Here is a 15,476-nt window from a genome sequence, read left to right as displayed (position 1 = left end):
CGATATTAAAGAATTGAATGCGATATTAAAGAATTGAATGCGATATTAAAGAATTGAATGCGATAATGTAAACAAATGTATAAAACTTTGTAAAAAATTTTGTTAAATTGTTACATGCTGGGGCTGGAATCTAACATTAGAACTCATTGGAAAAACAGCCTCGGTATGGAGGGCTTATGGAGAGAGTTAATTGGTGGAGAACCATACAGGTATGGGCGTGAATGGCTGAGTATACAAGGCAGTATGTGCTGATTGGTGGGTGCGAGTTCGGATAGTGAAGAATGGGCGAGTATAGGTCCAAGCAAATGGCTCTGATTGGAGCGGGTAGGGGGAGTATTTGCCAGCTGGGTCGTAGGTAGCTGAAACTCCCCCTAGCATAACCATTAGTAATAAAAAAAAAAAAAAAAAAAAGGCGCCAACTCTACTTTGGGTGCTGATGGGTATAGTAAGGGAGCTATGTGATTTGGAGCAGGATGGGGGTGGGAATGCTGTAAGCTAAATATCATTGGTGATGCCAGAAAAGGCGCCAAGGGGAGAGGTGCCATTTGAGGGGGCTGGGATTACTAGGGAGTGACATGGCAGGGTGAATTCCACACCCCACGGTAACAATTGGTGTATGGTGTAGGACCGCTAAGTAATGATCTGGGTTCTAAGAAAGACGTAGGAGTTCTGACAAAACCGCCCCTTTATAACGGTGCATATCAGAGGGCGCCAAGAAAGGGGGGAACATGATAGGTTGATGGGATGCCATGGGTGGAGGATACCAGGGAGTGGGGAATGGGCGGGGCCAGGTTGTCGCAAATTGTGCTGATGGGTAGCCTAGCTTACCGCTGTCCAATTACGGGAGTATGGCCAAGCTGTATTGCTACTGCAGTAATTGTACCAATTCAAAGCCATGTAGTATAGAACATGTTTGAAAAATAAAATGGAGCAAGCCAGAATAGTCACTGTGCTTAAAAAAGAGCAAACGTAAGATGGTGTGGAAAGGCCAGAGACCCTGAAATGCTTGAACATATCAAGCATATGATGAGAAATAAAGGCGAACCTATAGGTCCCAGATTTTAGGGTTTAAATTTATTTTAGTCTGCTGTAATGCAGACCATATGCATGGGGATGGGGGTTCTGAAAAGGCCAAATAATTCCTGTAGTGATTTAAACCAACAACCATGGTGAAAAACAGTAGCCTCTTACCAATAAATAGTGAGCCAGAATAGAATTTAAAAAATTGAGTGAGGACAGAATTACTGGAAAAACCTGACATAACCTGCCACTAAATATGACTGCCGTACAGCAGAGATGGTCAGAATTCATATTAATCTTGCTAGCCGAACGGAATGGAACACTAATTAGAAAGTCAATTAAGCTTTGGAAACTCTTATGATCAGAAGTAGGTAGGTCCAAATCTGTGTAGGTCCAAATCTGTGTAAGAGTAAGACCAGGTGGGAATATTTGTAAAATTGCTTGAAAGTCATGCTAAGTAAATAAAATGAATTATCAAACACTTGAACTAAGTAATTGCACAAAATAAGATATAAATAACCTGAAACAAAGAACAAGTGGAATTGTAATTTTAAACCAGTGAAACCATACCAGAAGATACATATAACTAATAATAAGCGTGGTGGTGGATTTTCTGTAGGTTGAGTATGTTTGTTATTGAGATAGTGGTGTTGAGTCCAGGGGTTTGTTAGCTTGGAGCTTAAGTTGCCAGTCTAGTTCTTTCTTTTCCAGTTTGTTGTAACTCCCTTGTAGCTCCTCAAATTCGAGGATATCCAAGGTATGGAAGCTTTAGTGGGTTGTTTTATGTCCGTGAGGTACCTAGTGATCCTGTTTTTTTTTTTTTTTTAAGCTTATTGATTATCTTGCCCACGTAAAATGCTGAGCATTTGTTGCATTGAGCCCAGTAGATGACTCCCTTTGTAGAACAATTCGCTGGAATTCTACCGTAGTAGGTTTTATTAGAATTCGGTCAATGGAACGAGCTTTTTTTGCTCATGAGGTGGCAATATGAGAATTTAGGCGGGCCACAGCTGAAAGTGCTGCATTTGGATTCAGTGGGTTCTGTAATTGTCAGAGAAGCTTGTTCCAAGTAGTCTCTTAGGTTTGTGCTCTTATGTTGAAAATGGGTTTCTATGGGATCACTTTGAGTGAGGGGTTATTCCTCAGGATGACCCAGTTATCTTTAATTGCTTTTGTGATTTGGAAATAGTCCATTGAGTAACTCGGGGTCATATAGTTCAAACTGGCTTTCTTTTTTATTACTGCGATATCTGTGGGTTTTGGCAATCTGTGGAAAATCCGCATAATGTTCCTTTTCAATAGCTATGGGTTCCAGGATGTTGATGAATTTCCCGCTCTAACCACAAGCTAGGAAATCTTTTTCAGAGTCCAGGAGGTTTTTTTTAAAGTCTGCAGTCTCCCTTGATACTCTTGCCATCCTTATGCCTTGTGATTTTTATCACGTTTTTTCTTCGTAATCAGGGGTGCATACCTTGTTGGTGCAGTAGTAAATTCACCCTTGTGGGCTTCCTGTATAGATTGTTGGAAAGGTGGTCATCGACTTTGGTGATAGTCAGGCCCAGAAAAATGCTTTATTTTTATCATGCCTGTTTTGTGAATTTAAGGAAGTCTGGATTTGTCTGTGGTCATAAAACTTGTAGTTCCCAGTCTATGTATTTCCGATACATACACTATATCTTTATCATCTGGAATGCTCAGATGGAGAACTACTCAAGTTTTATGACCACATAGAAGGGAGTCGCCTACAGGGAATGCAGCAAATGCTCAGCATTTTACATGGGCAAGACTATCAATAAGTTAAAAACCAGGATCGCTAGGCACCTCACGGACATAAAACCCACTAAACGCCCTTGCCAAGCACAACGCAACACCAGGACATTCAGTTTGTAGTTTCCATGTCTTGGATATCCTCAAATTTGAGGAGCTACAAGGGAGTTACGACAAACTGGAAAAAGAACTAGCCTGGCAACTTGATCTCCAAGCTAACAAACCCCTGGGCTCAACACCACTATCTCAATAACCAGTGTACTCAACCAATGGGAAATCCAGTGTACTCAACCAATGGGAAATCCATCACCACACTTACTAGTTTATTTGTATCCTCTGGTACGGTTTCACTGGTTTCCACTTGTTTATTTCAGGTTATTTATATCTTATTTTGTGCAATTACTTCAAGTGTTTGATAATTCATTTTATTTACTTAGCATGACTTTCAAGCAATTTTAGAAATATTCCCACCTGCATATGGGACCTGGTCTTAATCTCACACAGATTCGGACCTACCTACATAGACTAACTTCTGATCATATGAGTTTGACTCTTGACTTTTTCTAATCCCTCTTAAATGGCAGATCTGATGAAGCTATTTGCGAAAGCGCAGTAACATTGTGTTATTTCTAACATACCCAAGCATAAAGCTCGAGAGTTTTTTTCTGTTTTTATACGCATGTTTGTATTTGCGTCTCTTTACTTTTTTTTATTCATCTGCTTTGAGTTTATTTTTCATTATTTGGGTGTATTTTTGTTATTTTATGGTGCATTGATTCTATTTATTTTGAATTGACCACATTTTTCTACCTAGTAGCAGTAGAACTCGAATGTACTCTATTGAAACATGGAAGCTGGGATGGCGGCATTTCTGCATCCCATGCCACGTGGACTTCAGATGGCCGCTTCATAAAGACTCTTAAAGTACCTTAAAGTATCTAAAACAAGTTTTTTTTAATATAGAAGTCATGAACATTGAATGCGTAATGTAAGGTTTAATAATGAAGTATAGTAATAGACAATTGACTTCAGGGAGCCCACTGTCTAAGCCACCATATTCCCAGGTGTACTTATCACAAGTTATGCTCCATTATTGCAGTAATCACCCATACAGATCCTATTTCCACGTGTTCCATTCGGCTGGCAAGATTAATACAAATTCGGACTATTTCTGCTGTACGGCAGTCTCTTGTATATTTAGTTGCAGTTTTTGTTTTTTCTGCTAATTCTGTCCTCACTTTACTCTGGTTCACTATTTATTGGTAAGATGGTTTTTCACCATGGTGATTGATTTAAATCACTAAGGGAATTATTTGGCCTTTTCAGACCCCCCCCCCCCCCCCAATGCAGATGGTCTGCATTACAGCAGACTGAAATAAATGTAATCCCCTAAAACGTGGTACCTGTAGGTTCGCCTTTATTTCTCATCATATGTTTCATATGTTCAAGAATTTCAGGGTCTCTGGCCTTTCTGTATTTTATCTTATTTTTGCTCCTTTTTTTTTTTTTTTTTTTTTTTTTTAGCACCGTAACTATTCTGGTTTGCTCAGTTTTGTTTCAAACGTTCCATACAATATGGGTGTGAATTAGCTCAATTATTGCAGTAGCAATACGGCTTGGCAATACTCCTGTAATTAGGTAGCCTGGTTTACTGCCGTCCAGCACAATTTGCACACCCTGGCCCCTCCCAGTCCCCACTCCCTGGTATCCTCCCCCCATGGCATCCCATCAACCTCCACTCCCTGGTATCCTCCCCCCATGGCATCCCATCAACCTATCATGTCCCCCCCCCTTTTTGGCACCCTCTGATATGCACCAATGTTACAAAGGGGTGATTTTTGTCAGACCTATGTCTTTTTCCTAGAACCCAGCCCATTACTTAACGGTCCTCCCACTGTGCTACACCAATTACTGTGGGGTGTGGAATTCACCCTGCTACATCACTCCCTAGTAATCCCAGACCCTCAATTGGCACCCTTCCCCTTGGCGCCTTTTCTGGCATCACCAATGATATTTGGCTTATAGTAACCCCACCTCCATCCCGCTCCAATCACGTGGCTCCTTTACTATACCTGTCAGTGTCCAAAGTAGAGTTGGCGCCTTTTTCTCATTACCAATGGATGTTCTTCGTGTTTAACTGTTGCAGTCATCACACTTGGGTTATCTGCCTGCAGGTAGCCCTCAGTCGGCCCGAATACCAGATACTTGGTATTTTTGCGTCAGTTGCTGTCACTCCAGGACTGACGTCAGGTAGTCGGGTATAAAAACAGGCAGCCAACACCATTACATGAGTCTTTCTTGCCGAGGAGCCCGAAGCAGAAGCTGTTCGCGGAAGTACAGGTTAGCCACTACCTGAGTTTTTGTTTCCAAATTGAATCCTTCTCAAGTCTTCTAAAGCTAAGTACCCCATTGGGGATCCTTTTTTTCTTGCTCTGACCGATGTCAGAAAAAGTTAACAATTGTTTCGCCTGTGGAAAGCAAATACCACACCGAGATTTCCATTCTTACTGCATCACCTGTTTAGACCCAGATCACAACGCACCTCACTGTCTGTTTTGTGCCTTGTTCAACGCTCGAACTGTTAATCAGGCCCTTATTGTCGCTAAATACTTTTATTCTCTAGCTTCGTATTCCAAAATGGCTTCAGTAAGCCACCAGACTACCGGTTTTCCAAAAAAAATGTAAGGATAGACAGAGACCGCACAGGTCCAAAACTGCCAATGATGCTTCCGTTAAGTTAGTTGCCAGTTCGCTCGTACTCGGGCGCTTTCGCAGCCCCTGATGCCCGCTTCAGTGGATTCACAGGCCTCTACCGAGACCCGTTCAGAGTCGGGGATACCACGAGACTCTTCGACTATGGGACCTGCAGATGAGTCTACCTTGGAGGGTCTGGAGCCGCTGAGCACACACTGGCCTCTGAGGAAGTTCTTCGCACTACAGATATTTGACAGACTTCTTTCGCATCTTCAGTTCTGTCTAAAACTACTGAGTTTCTAAGGCCAAGAGTACAAGCTACGCCTAAAGAACCGGCGAACCTAACTCAAGCACCTGCTTCCTTGCCACAACATCAAATGCTTAAAATGGCAGAAGACAGCCTTCCCTTGCTAAGAGAGAGACCTGTCCCAAGCAGCCTTAACAGACCAAGAGTCCAACTCTGAGGTATCCGACTATGTGAAGGCATGCCTTTATCTGCTTATGAGGATTCCGATGCAGAGGAATGCTTCTCCTCCAGAGGATTTTTCTTTTGGTGAAACCTTGCATACTTTCTAAAGAGCATTTCCTCTGGGAATGCCAAGACTATCCTCAGTCCAAAAAGAGACTCAGAGAATTTCTAGATTTGCCACAGCATAGGCCTTTGACAATACCCCCAGTCCTGGATGTTGTGGATAATGTCTTTATGGAATCCACTCTAACTCATGATACTTTATCCCCTGCTCCTAGGAAGCCAGACTGGTACTACAGAGTTCCTGACACACATTCCTTTTCAAAAATCCTGCTGCTGACCCAGAGGTAATCTTCCAGGGGCCTTAAGGTATTGAAGCAACTACAGCCAATAATCCCACCCCTTCAGACACGGATTCCAGAGCTTTAGACAGATGGGATAAGAAAGTATACACATCTCTGCATCTCTCACCATTAGAGCTTTGAATTGCCAGTTTCACATGCTAAAGTACCAGCAATATATCATGGAACTTGAGCAATAATTTGCTACCTTTACAGACTGTGCAGAAAATAAAGAATTACAAGGGCTTATGCATTCTGCAAGCCAAGTCAAGAAACATACTTTGCAATGTGACTTTGTTGCCCTGCAAGATGCTTCTAGGGTGTCAGTCACTGGTTCTGTACTGAGAAGGCATGCTTGGCTTAAGAAGCAGACCTTGCCAGACCATGTCAGATCAAAATTATTATTAGACGCTTCTTTGAACAAGGACAGTCTATGTTTGGTACCAAAGCAGAAGAGGTTTTTAAAAAGATGGATGAAAAAGCTAAATCTATGCAGGCAGTGTAAGATTATTTGCAAGTACAGTCTCCTAGATTCAGTAAGCATTGCCCCTCGAAGCATTGGTCCTTCCCAGCCCCCTCTAGGCCATCTCAAACTAGACCCAGGGGAAACAGACCCCCCCCCCCCAAGACTACAGTCTCGGGGTATGCAGAGATCTAAGCAATGAAGTGCCTCCACTTCAAAAATGGGGAGTGCTAAGCCGCCCCCTTAAGGAAAGAATTCACAATGACACTTCAGCTTCATTCCCCACCTCTGCCCAACTGCTCATGGCCCTAGGAGGAAAACTTTCCCATCATGCAAAAAACTGGACTTGCATCATCAAAGACCGATGGGTCCTCAACATTGTATCCCAGCGGTACAGATTTTACTTCCATTCTCTGCCAACCCCAAAAGGGTTCCCAGACCTTCCAGCAAATCAGTGGGCAGAGGCACAAAACGAAGTTCAATCCCTGCTCTCCATAAGGGCTATTCAACCTGTTCCTGCAGAACAGATGGATCAAGAGTTCTATAACAGACTGTTCCTGGTACCCAGAGGAGGGCACCTGGCGCCCAATCCTAGATCTTTCCATTCTAAACACCTTCCTGGTGATACCAAAATTCAAAATGCTAACCTTTCAGCAACTTCTTCCTATGCTGGCCAAAGATGCCTGGTTAGCCCAGAATTGATGGACATGCTCCACCTAAAGAAAACCTTATCCCCTCGAGCCACACGCTCTGGGGATTTAAACCTCTCTACAACAATAAATAGGATGTGCTGGAGGGATAGATTCCTGTCCCATAGACTTCCCATGCTTTGAAACAAGATTCCAATCTACATTAGGCAGAGCTCCTCGCTAGCACTCTTTGAGAAACCTTGACTAGTGGATGGGAAACAAAGTTTACTCCTGGGATCACTTCAGTGGCTCTGATGGACAGAGGCACAGGGAACTAATCTAAGGGGGGCGGCGAAAGTCCGCACATTCTGGCTAGGCTTGTAGATGCTTTTGAGCAGATAGCCTAGTGCCTACCTATGAACCTTTAGACCTAAAAGAAGCCTAGTGCCTACCTATGAACCTTTAGACCTAAAAGAAGCCTATCTGCACATCCCTATAAGGGACTTGTGCAGAAAATGCCTACGCTTCAGGGCAGGATCTGTGCCTTAGTTCTTTGCACTTCTCTTTGGCTTATCCACTGCTCCCAGAGTATTCACACAATGCCCGTCTCCAGCCATTGCTTACAGCAAAGAGAAAAATTCAAATTTACCCATACTTGGATGACTGCCCGAGTCAGGCAGACAGTCAGGAAATGCTGACATTTTGTTTAGTTTTACCTCCCTGGGGTACACCTATCAATGAAAAGAAATCAAAAACTAGTCCCCAGTCGAAGATTCCATTTCTGGGAGCAAGCTTGGACACAGCATCCCAGATGGCATTCCTTACCATTTCTGGGAGCAAGCTTGGACACAGCATCCCAGATGGCATTCCTTAAGAGAGAAAAGCTATCTGCAAGGAAAATCTTGCAGGCCCTAGGGTTCATGGCCTCTTGCATACTACTAATTCCATATGCCAGACTGCCCACGAGGAAACTTCAGTGGTACTCAAGTCTTTGGTGCCAACATTCTTAGGACCCCTGGAAACTGTCATTCCTATCATATCTTGTCCAAGGACAGAGCTTCTTTGGTGGGCAGCAGCGTGCATCCGCAACAAGGGACTTCCTTTTACTCAACCCCACGTCACCCAGACCCTAACCACAGATGCATCAGACTATGCCTGGGGGGCACACCTGGACGATAAGTGCATTCAGGGCCACTGGAGCCCAAGTCAGATTCATCTGCACATCAGCCAAAGAGTTGCTAGCTGTTCAGCATGCTCAAGCAGCTTTCAGATCGCTACTCTCACCAGGATCCCTGCTAATAAAAACAGACAACACCCACAGTTGTGTTGTATCAATAAGCAGGGAGGAACCCACTCTTACCCACTATGCAGGCTAGCCATGGCCCTGTGGAACACTGCCTTGGACATGCAGGTCCATCTGCAAGCTCAATTCCTGCCAGGCAAACAAAACTCACTGGCACTCTTGAGCAGAAATCTCGTAGACCCACACGAGTGGCAATTGGAGCCCAGCACTTTCAGCCTTCTGATTCAGAAATGGGGGACCCCAGAGGTGGATCTCTCTGCCTCCCCTACAATCACTAGCTCAGCAAATTCTGCACCAAGACACCTCACAGCAGGGCCTGGAAAGTGGATGCCCTATCCTTCCAGTGGGTAAACCTCTGTCTGTGCATTTCCTCCTCTGTCCCTTCTCTCAAGAGTATTGCTCAAGATAAGATGGGACAGACCAAGGGCAATCCTGATTGCCCTGGACTGGCCATGCCAGCACTGGTACCCACTACTGCACAGCCTGTTACAGATGCCACCCTGGCACCTACCCCAGAGCCCAACCCTCCTCGCACAGCATGAGGGGGGGACAGATCTTGCATCCATAACTGCAAACCCTGAATCTTGCAGCCTGGCTTATTCCTTGAAATCTCCCCCAGTGACCAGCCTAAGCATGCAGGTGCTGGATGTCATTCTGGAAGCCACAAGACCCAGTACAAGGAAATCCTATGCTGCTAAGTGGAAGAGGTATTGCTCCTGGATTCAATCTAATGGAGAGGACACAACTCTGCCCTCCCTACCTCTAATCCTGGACGACTTAGCAGATTTACTCCACAGAGGCCTATCCTTCTCCATTAAGATCCATGCCTCTGCCATCTCTGCTCATTATAACATTTAGCCACACCTCATCTCTTACCCTCTCATCAAACAGTTCCTTAGAGCGGCAAACAATTTAAGGCCACCAAGGAGAGCTCCCACCCCTGCTTGAGACCTTAACTTAGTACTGGAAAAGCTCACGCTACCCCCTTTTGAGCCTGCAGAATTAAAATTCCCCTCTCGGAAAATAGCCTTGCTTCTGGCCATTGTCTGAGCTTCGAGCACTGATTGCTCTGGAACCCTTCATTATTTTTCATGCTGACAAGGTTTCCCTCGGGACTAATCTTCCTTTATGCCTAAAGTGGTGTCCAATGTGGCTCTCAACCAATCTATCAATTTGCCAACCTTTTTCCCTGATCCTCAAAATAAAGGGGAAAGAATCCTGCACTCCTTGGACATGCACAGACAGCTCAGATTCCACCTGGACAGGACTAAGCCAGTCAGGAAATCTGACCAGTTATTACTCAGTTTTGCACCAGGGACAGAGGGCAAGGCCATCTGAAAACAGACCATTTCCAAATGGATAGCCCACTGTATCCATTTCTGCTACAAATACCATGGGAAACCAACCCCTCAGGGGATCAGAACACATTCCATTAGGGCAACATCTACCTCTACAACATTCCTCAGGGGAGTCCCTACCAGGGACATATTCTGGAGGCTGCTACTTGGAGTTCTGTACACACGTACACACATTCACCAAGCATTACCACCTGCCTATATTTTCCAAATCCAGGCCAGGGTTTGCAATTCTAATGTTTGATTCTGGACTCAGAATGTAACGAAAAATTTTTTTACAACGTTTTGTAAATTTTGTTACATTATCGCATTCAGTTCTTTAATATCACAAAACAGATACTATTACTCCTACTGGTATTTACAAATGTCCTAAGACTGATTGATTAAGCATGTATATAGTACTGTACAATAGGATGTAAACTGTTGAAGCAATTCAGTGATGTCACCTGTGTGTGTGTCCAATCTGTTATAATACTGGTATTCCCACCAGGTATATATTCTCCAACTGTATCCTAATTTTGTCTGTAAAGTACTCAACTGCCAGTTAAACTCAAGACTGTGAGTTGCTTCCGGTGTTGCTTTAATCTTTATTTTATTTTTTTTTACTTTAGTTTGTGTTTAGTGTGTTCAGTGTTGTTGTCTGGTATTTTTATTTCAGTCTTTCTATTAACTCTGTATGCAATCCATGAATCTTTTCAATTGAATATAATTGAACTTATTGCAATATTTACTCGCTGTGGTTTAATTTCGGTAGTCTTCATAAGAACACAGTAAAGTAGAAGACTTCATGCAGGTTATGTTTTCTCTTTAAGGGACTTTACCTCTGTGTAAAGTACTGGTTGTTTTGGTTAAGATGGGGTACATCAGCAACGACATGGTAGGCCAGTAGCATTTTTCCTGGCAGGGCAGAATGCATTGCGCCTTTAGGAGTCATTTGGGGAAAGTTTGCTGAAACTTGAAAGCAATAGAAATGAGTCTTTCATTTTGTAGTTATGTTAGCGCCGATGGTGCATCTTGCAGTCCAGACACTATTTTGGCTGTATTACTGCAAGCGCACCGTTCATTGAGCTGATGCAGAAACCATGCTTTGTACAGTAAAGCTATTGTTTGTTTTGTTTTACAGTTGATACAAGTTGTTAATTGTATATTGTGTTATCTGGCTGTGCAGAGCTAGTGCCTCAAGTGAAGGGTAGGAGACAGGTGGAAGAGGAGGAGGATGATATCTGGAAGAGTTTGCTACTTTGAAGCAGTTTTTGTATTTAAAAAATGTTAAATTGGTAAAAAATGTTAAACTGGTAAAACGTCCATCATCAGACTTCCTTGCTTTGTATGTATTTATGTTGTGTGTGTAAAAGTTAAGAATAACATGCTCATTGTGCTACTTGAAGTTTGGAGAAATTGCAGACTTGCACAGCATGATTCCATTTTTATAAATCAAACCTTATAATTTCTTGTGTTGATGTTTTTGTAGGACTGGTGCGAGATGATACACTGTGTGAAGATGATGATGTCAAAGAAGCAGTGCGGAGACTTCCAGAGAGGCTTTACAATGACAGAGTGTTCCGCATTAAGAGAGCATTGGATTTATCTTTGAAGCATCAGATACTTCCAAAGGATCAGTGGACAAAATATGAGGAGGTAAGATTAAGGACTAGGGTTTTTTAACTGAAAAGTAATGCTGGACTTGTGTTGACTCATGAACAACTTCATCAAATAAACTGGATTCTACATGTAAATGCCTTGGACTGCATCATGTACATCTTTATTTTCTATAACCTTTTCTTATTTTGATCTGCTTTTACATTTCTACAGTGATATAAATGGAATTCATTACTGTGTACACTGTCAGCTATTCTAGCATAGAGCATTCGGTAGGAGGTTAGCTTGTTGAGCAGTGTGCTGATTCTTTGACTCTGCTGCTTATCCAAGGGTGTGGTGTATTGGCTGTTTATCCTGCAAATCTCTAAGTTCAGTATAGTTTCTTAAAATATATGTAGTGGACTTGATAGCTTCCACTATGAACATGTATTAAGCATGCAGTAGTGTTGCAATGGGAAGCTTGTTTTCACACACATTCTCTCTGCAGAGCTCTGAAATCCACGGTGTTTCAAGACAGATTCTTGCCAGTTATTAGAAGCCACTGTAAACAAATCTACTATGAAACGAAAATAAAATGCCACAAACTGCAGAAAAGTACTTTTTGCAGGTGGCAGTCCTCAGTTGCACCTCCACAGAAGTGGCATATTGCCCCTCCCCTTTTCAATGTGTATACTAACTCTGTGCTAGCACAGCTGTGATGAAAACAGACTTGTTTGTCTTTCGGCTTTTCCCTGTTAGGGGTCGCTGCAGTGGAACTCCGGTCTGCTAATGATTGGCAGTTTTTTTTTATGGTTTTGAGTTGCCAGCCCGACGCTCAACCTTCAACGAAGGCACACCCATTGAAAGCATGTCTTTTGAATGCCCACTCGACCACAGGGAGGACATGCAGACTCCACACAGAAGGCACTCCCAAGCTGAGAATCGAACGGGAGAACTTCTTACTGTGAGGCAACAACGCTACCGCTGCACCACCGTGAAAGACTTGTGATGAAAACAGACACTGAACCCAAAAATAAAAATCCACATTTATGGAATGCCACTTAAATAAAACAAATTGACAGTGCACATGCAACAAAAATCAACAAAAAAGCGCTCCAGATTTTAAAGAATTTGTAGTGGTATATAATAATAACTACGATGTTGACTACATTACTGACCACCAGAATCTAAACTCTGTGTTCCCCCAAACTGCAAAGTTAGTCCTGTTCAATAAAATAGGAAGTTAGGAATTCTGTTTTGCTCAAACGAGTTTTAAAATTAACTCTACATTTCCTATAGTAAATGTAGCATTGTCTATGCCAGCTGATAAGTACTTTCCCCAATGTACAACACACTGCTCTTTGAATTCTTTTTGATATTCAGCAGAGAGGTGAGGGAGATCCTTGTGGATCAGTGCTCTACCTTTAACAAATAAGTGTGTAATTAGATTATTTTTTTCTCTCATTAGCACAATACCCACTTTGATTCTCTCCACTGGTAGATTTCTGAGTGATCTGGTGGGGGTGGGGGAAGCAGTGGAGAAGCAATGACCGATAGCAGTATGCTCATTGTAGAGTAAATGGAAGACAATTTGAAACCTCATGTATAACTTTGTTAAATTATGTCATCAATTTTTACAGTTCTTACTGTTTCATAAATCACTTTAATATTTCATTGTATTATACAGTGGTAGTAAAAGATATTAGATTACTAAAACTTGGATGAACTACCCATTTAAAGTTTCCAACATCCTCTTGAAGGTGGTTGTTGTCTTTTGGCTTTTCCCAGTTAGGGGTCGCCACAGCAGAACTCCGGTCTGCTAATGATTGGCAGTTGTTTTTTATGGTGTCGAATTGCCAGCCCGACACCCAACCTTCAACTAAGGCACGCCCATTCAACGCATGTCTTTCGAATGCCCACTCGACCGTTGGGAGAACATGCAGACCTCCACACAGAAGGCACTCCCAACCCAAGCCGAGAATCGAATGGAAGAACCTCTTGGTGTGAGGCAACAACGCTACTGCATAAAAATTGGCTGTTAATTTTTTTTTTCTTGATGTTATATGCTCCAAAGTATGACCTTTTAAACATTGTGTAGCTCTCACTAGTGCTTATCCTAAAATTATTGGCTTTTAAACATTGTGTTTTGTCTGTAGTCTTTATCACAATAATATTTATATATGATGCAATATAAAAAAAACAGTTTGGATATTGTAAATGCAAATCCGTGTTAAATTTGTTGATTGTAGCTTGTGCTTGTTAAATCTTCTGTGAAGCTTAATGCCTGTAAAAGGCATAAGCAGTTGTCTGGAAGTAGACCTGCTAGTTTATTTTATGAAGCTAATTTGTTATGAATCATACAGTTTCTAGTAGTATTACCTTGTCTGTCACAAGAGATATTGTGCAGAAGTATTTTAGAAAGTAATCCTTCGGTACTAATCAGTACCTGTAACAATACTAACCGGTAATCTTTTATATTCTTGCTAGGATTCACTACTAAAAATGTACAAGTAGTATACTTTCAGAAACTTCTTAAAGTTCTTTGCCACTCAGTATAGGTAGCCGTCCTATCCTTCCTATTTTAGTAAGACTTCAGTGGCACTTCTTGTACGTCCCCATCTGAAGACATTTTCGTTAAATGTTTGTTTTAAGAATCTATTTTCATAATACTCATTTTCTTTTTTAAATGCAAGAATTCAGTATGTTAGACTCTGCCATGTAAAACTGTGTCTTTAAGTTGTTGTCTTATTGAGTAGTTTACAAGTCCTGTTTGATCGTCATATTGATCATTGCTGCAGTAGTCTTGGCTATATGGGTTATATCCTGGCATGGATATAACAGCAGTTCAGGTTCCAAAGTTTCAGGACACCTTTCACACGCTTAGACCATTAGGCAACATACACTGTTGGAAACTCCTGGTGTTCTGGCTGAAGTGTGATTCTCAAACAATCTGGGAATATATCGCTGATTGATAAGTATATTTCTTGGTATTTTAACCTTTGAGTTCTGCATTGTCTTAATTTTGCATGACTGAAATATTTTTTTGTTTTTTGCCTGACTGAATTATTTTATATATTTTCAGGAATCGTTTTCTGTTCTCATCTGTCCTGAAACTGGGCCCCCTGCCTTCCCGTCTTATTCTTGTAGTGGTGTAATAGTTGGTGGCTTTGCAGTTGCTCGCCCCTACTGTAAATTTGATCTGGGACACCCCTCCCAGTCTAATGTTCACTCTACTTAATACAAAGAGAACATTTGAGAAGGCCAACCCACTTCTTCTCCCCTTGCACTTTTCTAACAAAAAAATGCACTTTATTCATCTGCTTTTACTGTATTTGTGTTTCTACCTACTTTTTTATTGTATTTATGCTGCTGCATTTATTACTGCTTGATTAAATTGTAGCTGTTCTAAGCCTGCTGGTTTAAGCACTTGGGGCTTCAGATCAGCTATGTTACATTATATAAGGTTTGTGGTCTGCACTGTTGTGGCAGGACAGGTAGCCTACATCCTAAGTTGAGAATTGATGATTGAAGGCTCAGTGTCTGTTCTAAAAGCGTATTAAGCACTCTGGATTCAGACCAGTTATTTTACATTAAGTAGGTTTGTGGTCTGCACTCTTTTGGGAGGAGAGGCTAGATTCTGCCCTTCTGAGCTGGGAATTTCTGGTTTAAAGGCTTATTGTGCCTGCTTATTTGAACTGTTTCTGAAGTTGGTGTGCCTTGTTTGCTGTAGCATAGACTAGATTCAGGCTTGCTGAATCTAGCTTTGTTTGTATAACTTGAGCACTAATCCATGCCATCTTTTTTGGAAAAGGTTACCCTGCACCCTAGTGGCAGGAGTGTGCAGTTGGAACTTGTTT

General features: G+C 42.1%; 1 protein-coding gene across 1 annotated transcript in view; it reads left to right on the top strand.

Annotated features, from left to right (window-relative positions):
- LOC122796874 (cytochrome b-c1 complex subunit 7) overlaps nucleotides 1–15,476 on the top strand; it is a 151,952-nt gene that overhangs the window by 73,196 nt on the left and 63,280 nt on the right. The window contains exon 3 of the mRNA XM_044065620.1: nucleotides 11,513–11,679. Coding sequence (XP_043921555.1) covers nucleotides 11,513–11,679 — 167 coding nt within the window. The remainder of the gene's footprint in view (nucleotides 1–11,512; nucleotides 11,680–15,476) is intronic.

This window comes from Protopterus annectens, chromosome 3.part0 (genome assembly GCF_019279795.1).
Source record: "Protopterus annectens isolate FY-2018-M chromosome 3.part0, PAN1.0, whole genome shotgun sequence".
Lineage (NCBI taxonomy): Eukaryota > Metazoa > Chordata > Ceratodontiformes > Protopteridae > Protopterus > Protopterus annectens.
This window is presented reverse-complemented; position numbering and strand designations above follow the sequence as displayed.